The 4,921-nt window shown below is 42.7% G+C and overlaps 1 protein-coding gene across 1 annotated transcript; it reads right to left on the minus strand.

The window, feature by feature from the left end:
* Positions 1 to 2,251: 2,251 nt before the first annotated feature.
* LOC147426090 (uncharacterized) lies at positions 2,252 to 4,562 on the minus strand. Its single transcript, XM_086498090.1, has 5 exons — positions 4,311 to 4,562; positions 4,192 to 4,208; positions 3,197 to 3,286; positions 3,059 to 3,116; positions 2,252 to 2,358 (listed from the first exon to the last, which is right to left on the minus strand). Exons 1-5 carry the CDS (start codon positions 4,393 to 4,395, stop codon positions 2,252 to 2,254), a joined length of 357 nt encoding a protein of 118 aa, XP_086354216.1. The 5' UTR covers positions 4,396 to 4,562.
* Positions 4,563 to 4,921: the final 359 nt, after the last annotated feature.

Consider the following 4,921-nt stretch of genomic DNA (forward strand, 5'->3'; position numbering starts at 1 on the left):
GTGAAAGCATTATTTGTAACTTGTTTTATTGAGTTTTTGGACAGGTTCATACCATTTTTAAAAGGTGACCGGCCACACATTTAATAAGTAGGCAGCCTATGATTAAATAAAACAGTAAAAACTAGTCATCGATTTTTTTCTCTCTTTTTCTGACGGAAGAGGGGGGGAAAAAAAAAACGACCGCGATCTCTACGCGAGCAGCCAATACTTGCTATCTTCGTCGTGGCCAAGGAGCTATAAAAGCATCACACGCCCTCTCCCAAAGGAAAGACCAGTTTTCGCAAGGAGGAGATGTTGCTGCAGAGTTCAGCCGCAAAGAAGACGACGTCGGTGATGCCCCTGGTTACCCCAAGTGTACCTGATGTCGCAAGGACCCAGTGCGCGAGTTCCCTCGCGAAGAAGTTCCTACAGAGCGTGTTTCCATCGCGACAAGCTGCTGTTTTTCTCTGTTTCCAGCCCATAAACATCGTAGACGGGGCTGTTTTACAACAAGGAACATGAGAACACACCTCTTTTGTGTATAGGATTGGAAGAGAGGATTTTCTTTGTAGAGATCTCTTCCGGGGAATTGCTTTTCGAGAACCGAGTTGCGCTTCGAGCGTCGAGACTTTGAAGGTAACGATTTTCATGTTATGTTCTCTAAGTATTTGTTTGCAGGTGTACTCTCTCTTAGTGAGGGAGTAGGAGCAAAGGAAGGCATGAGCCTCTGCAGGAGAAAAGCGCTCTGAGAAATTAGAGCCAGATCAGCCCAAGGGTTTTGTACCCGAGTTTGGGAAGTAGATCCACGGATCAGAGAGAGGTAGTCTTTCAAGTTGTGATCTGGAAGAGAGGATTCCCAAGTAAGGACTTCGTGTTCGGGAAAGCAGAGTTGTTCTGCGGGAAGAGAACTCTGGAAACAGAGTTGGAAAAAAGAGTTGCAAGGATGCCATGCCCTAAGTCTGAAAGGTGAAATCCAGAGGCGAGAACCTTGACTCTCGAGGCTTTGGAATAAGGAACGAAAGTTCCTTAGAATAGGGTTTTGCCCTAGGAATAGGAAGCCGAGGCTTCCGAGAACCATAAAGTCTTCTTCTAGAATGAACGTGGTAATACGATTGGTTCAAGTGCTTGTATAGACTTCTCCTCAGTAATAAAGATACTATTACGGGGAGGGACCAACCCATCTTCTGGTCCCAGTACTGTGTCGATCTTCTCACTCTCTCTCTATCTATTTCTCTCTATATCTATTACGGGGAGGGACCAGCCCATCTTCTGGTCCCCAGTACTGTGTTGATCTTCTCACTCTCTCTCTATCTATTTCTCTCTATATACTCTCGCTTCAGTAATAAGTGATAAATCCTATTTATCCAAATGTATTTTATATTGCTATGCGCTCTCATTTGTGAGAGGGGGACACTAGAAGATTTAAAGGAGGACCAAAAAGAGTCAGCAATTGTAAGGCAGTTCGCAATTCACATTGAGCATGCCGACGTGGCTGGTCTATTCGGATTTTCGCTATCAATGCCATGTGGTAGACTGTATGAATTTGCCATGGTTTGCACTAATAGGCTAACGTGGCAGGTTGTACGGATTTCTGCTTTTCACGCTAACAGATTGACGGTTTTTGCGTGAGCTTTTTAGAATTAAGTGCTTTTGATCTAATGCTTTTGGGGACTCTGCTTTTGGCATCCCTTGTAAGTTTATAAGTGCCTCTTCGGGCAAATCTTTGAGGCATCTGGATGCAAAGCTTGAAGAGATGGACCCGACAAGAGTTGTACCGTCTTGAAGCAATAATAAAGAAAAACCAAAAGGGACGCAAGTCTTTGGGGCCAACGTGTCTTGGCTTGGAACTCCACCGAGTCATGTCGTTTCTTTCTCAGATATTGAAGTCTTTTAAGTGTTAAACGGCGAAGTTTGCAATTATCTCTATGTTTTTCTGTCTGATCCCTCATCGGAAGTGACTACACCATAACACTTTCTATGATGTCTAAACCCTAGAAATAGGAGTTAGTTTGTCCACATGCACATAGGGCATGCCACGTAATCACTCCGGAGATAGACACCCGCATGGATAATGAAATATCTGATGGTGATGCAAAGCCCACTAAATAATCGAACTCCTCTGCTCATCAAGGAGACTCCATATCCAGCTATCTCATAATAGTGCCTACTAATGAGAGGAGGGCCTCCAAGGAGTCACTACACTACTAAACTAGAAGCTCCAAAGGCACCTCAAGCTAATCCTGAAGTGCCTCCGATTGTTGATCCATGTGCTCTAGAAGGGCTCTTGGATCTCAAAGAAATCAAACACTGATTCAAGCTGCTCCATCCGAAACTCTGGCAACCTCTCATGAGGCGGCCTATCTGAATGCTGCTCTGTATCTACAAAGTTGTTAGCCAAAGATAATCACTCGTATACCAGCATTTGCGTTTGTTACTATCGAGCTATTTCATCTGTTGAATCCATAATACCATCAAGAATCCACATCTTGATCTGCTCAATCTGTTGAAAGGAGAGTTTTGTATAGAAACTTGTAGAGATTACTAGTTTTGCCATGTTTGCTATTATCACAGAGGGTAGATTGGGAATTTTGGAAAATTTCAAGGGCATACTGGGAATTTTAGTCCAACCTTGAGGGGTACTTCGGGAATTTTTCAAATTACAGGGGTATTTTGGGAATTTTCAAAAATCTCAGGGGTATTTTGGTATATTTCCCAAGAAACAAACAAACACAAAACAAGTACAGAAGCACACACCTCTGCAGCTCCTACCTACGTGAGGCAACCTCCGATCAGACGAATCAAGCTCATGAAACACACCAGAACAAGAGTAGCTAGTTCTTGGATTGGAATAAAAGACGAGTTGATGTGTCAACTAATGTTCATAAGCCTTTTCTGTATAGAATTAAAATGGAACGTATATTAGAACAGGAAAAATGAGCATTTCAACAGCTTACTCTTCCTCAAGCTTTCCCCTATTCACAAAAAACCCCTCGTGCTTCAGCTTCAAATTTTTTGCTGAGAATAGTCATCCTGCAATTTCTCCACAAATTTCAGCGTCACACGTCAATGAAGGAATTACTTGTATCATATGTATCTCGCTCAACACATTCACTGAGCTCATTGTCAATATTATCTCCCTGAAGTAGAAAAAGCACGCTGTTTGAGTAGGCTTAGCAAAGCAAACAGGAGCAGAGAAACATATTGTACTCATCACTACCTGGTATAGCCTCTCAATCCTCTGAATAACTGATCGGAAACGAGTCATAAGATGAACAAAATCCATCTTTTTGGAAATCTGAGGAGCATTCTGCAGCATCACAGCACCTTAGTACTTGATTTGTGTGTCAGAATCAAAAAAGAAGTGTGCTTTCAATAAAAAACCACATATTGGCCACAGGTAAATTACAAAAATGATCAATCTATAAAGCTACAACTAACCAATGGCACAATATTACACAAATCCAACTAATCGTGCTCTTAACTGATAAGAAAAAATTAGTGACACATAAACCATACTGCACCCACTGGTGCCTCATTCCTGTAAACACTTAAAACTCAATATCGACCCTTGAATAGGTTAGGTTAGTAAGTGCATGCAAGGTCAGGGAAAACAAGCAAAACACATTACATGCATACAGTAACACAACATCCATCATACAAACACAATTAGCTCATGTATTCAATAAAATCTGTGTTAAAAACTACAAAACAATTGAAAAATCACTGCTTAATAGCAATAAGATACTTAGGCCAAATTAGCAAAATTCCAAATTTGCATACACCCTGAGAAAAAAAACCACTTTTTTGGTATTTCTCAAAAGCTTTCTTTTTGAAGGTTTCTAGCGGTAAGGTTTGTCATTTAAAGCCACTTAGTAGCAAGTTCAAATCCCCTTGGTTCCCTGAGCAAATGTTCATATGAACGGATAGCTTGAGTTCTTGCTCTTAACTTTGGACGACACACCTGTGACGATGTGGAAGAAGAATCCCAGAATTCACTTCCATTCAATGACCTATCAAAGTGTGTATGTAAGGGATGCCTCTACATGTTTGCCCAAGTGGCTGATTATGTTTCACGGTAAGTATATGGAGGGAGTCCTATGCACAATAAGTCTGTTTTGAACATTGTTTGATAAGCTACTATGCATGAGCAAACCCATAATTTTTTCCACATGAATTAGGACCTGAATGCACAGGGAGCCTTTGAGCCCTTACCTGAGGAGCAACCCGAGCTTGTAGGGCCGGATGGGAGAGAAAGCATTACATGCATGCAGGTTTTTACGTTCTTTAAGAAGTTTCTTCCAGGAGACAATGCGGTCTCTCCAGGCGTCAACTCCACATTCCTGAAGGAAGGGCGAAATCGAGGCCCGGCACTTGGTGGAAAGGGAGAAGCGCTGCCTCTCCATCAGATCCAGACATCTTCGCTTAATGCAATTCTTGATGCTCTGCATGCATCACCATGTCAAGCACAACTAGCCAGCGATGAGCAGGAAAGTCTCGTCTTAAAATCGAAGCGAAAGTTTCACAATGACAGTAGAGTAAAAGACGGATCGAACGACCTGAATGCAACGAACCCAATACTTGCGTTCGTCACTATGGTTCAGGCGACATAGTTCTTGCCCATACGGACTTGCCTGGCGGGGGGGGGGGGGGGGGGGGGGGTGTTTGCCGCTTGGATCCGTTCAACGAATGCATGAAACAAAACTATTCTTAAGCTTACCGTGTAATGAACCCCAAATAAGCCTAATGCCCACCAACATACCTCCCGTCTAATTATAAAATCTATTACTTAGAAGATTCCCTCTTGAACCCTACCTGCCCCGTGCCTCTTCTACCTTCCCACTTGCACCCCCATGCTTGCTTTGGTCGACCCCTTCTTGTAGCTCAAGCTTGAAGCTCATTGGACCCCTCTAAGCCTAGCCAATCACATGCACAATGCATTTCA

Source organism: Adiantum capillus-veneris, chromosome 24 (assembly GCF_014529385.1).
Source record: "Adiantum capillus-veneris isolate H3 chromosome 24, ASM1452938v2, whole genome shotgun sequence".
Lineage (NCBI taxonomy): Eukaryota > Viridiplantae > Streptophyta > Polypodiopsida > Polypodiales > Pteridaceae > Adiantum > Adiantum capillus-veneris.

What these genes read in the sequence shown, in the direction of transcription:
- LOC147426090 (XM_086498090.1), bottom strand. Translation starts at nt 4,395, where the DNA reads ATGTCTGGATCTGATGGAGAGGCAGCGCTTCTCCCTTTCCACCAAGTG. An exon ending in GGATTGAGAGGCTATACCAG is followed by an intron (nt 3,117 to 3,196) that starts GTAGTGATGAGT and finishes TTTCTACTTCAG; the next exon opens with GGAGATAATATTGACAATGA. An exon ending in GCGAGATACATATGATACAA is followed by an intron (nt 2,359 to 3,058) that starts GTAATTCCTTCA and finishes ACAACTTTGTAG; the next exon opens with ATACAGAGCAGCATTCAGAT.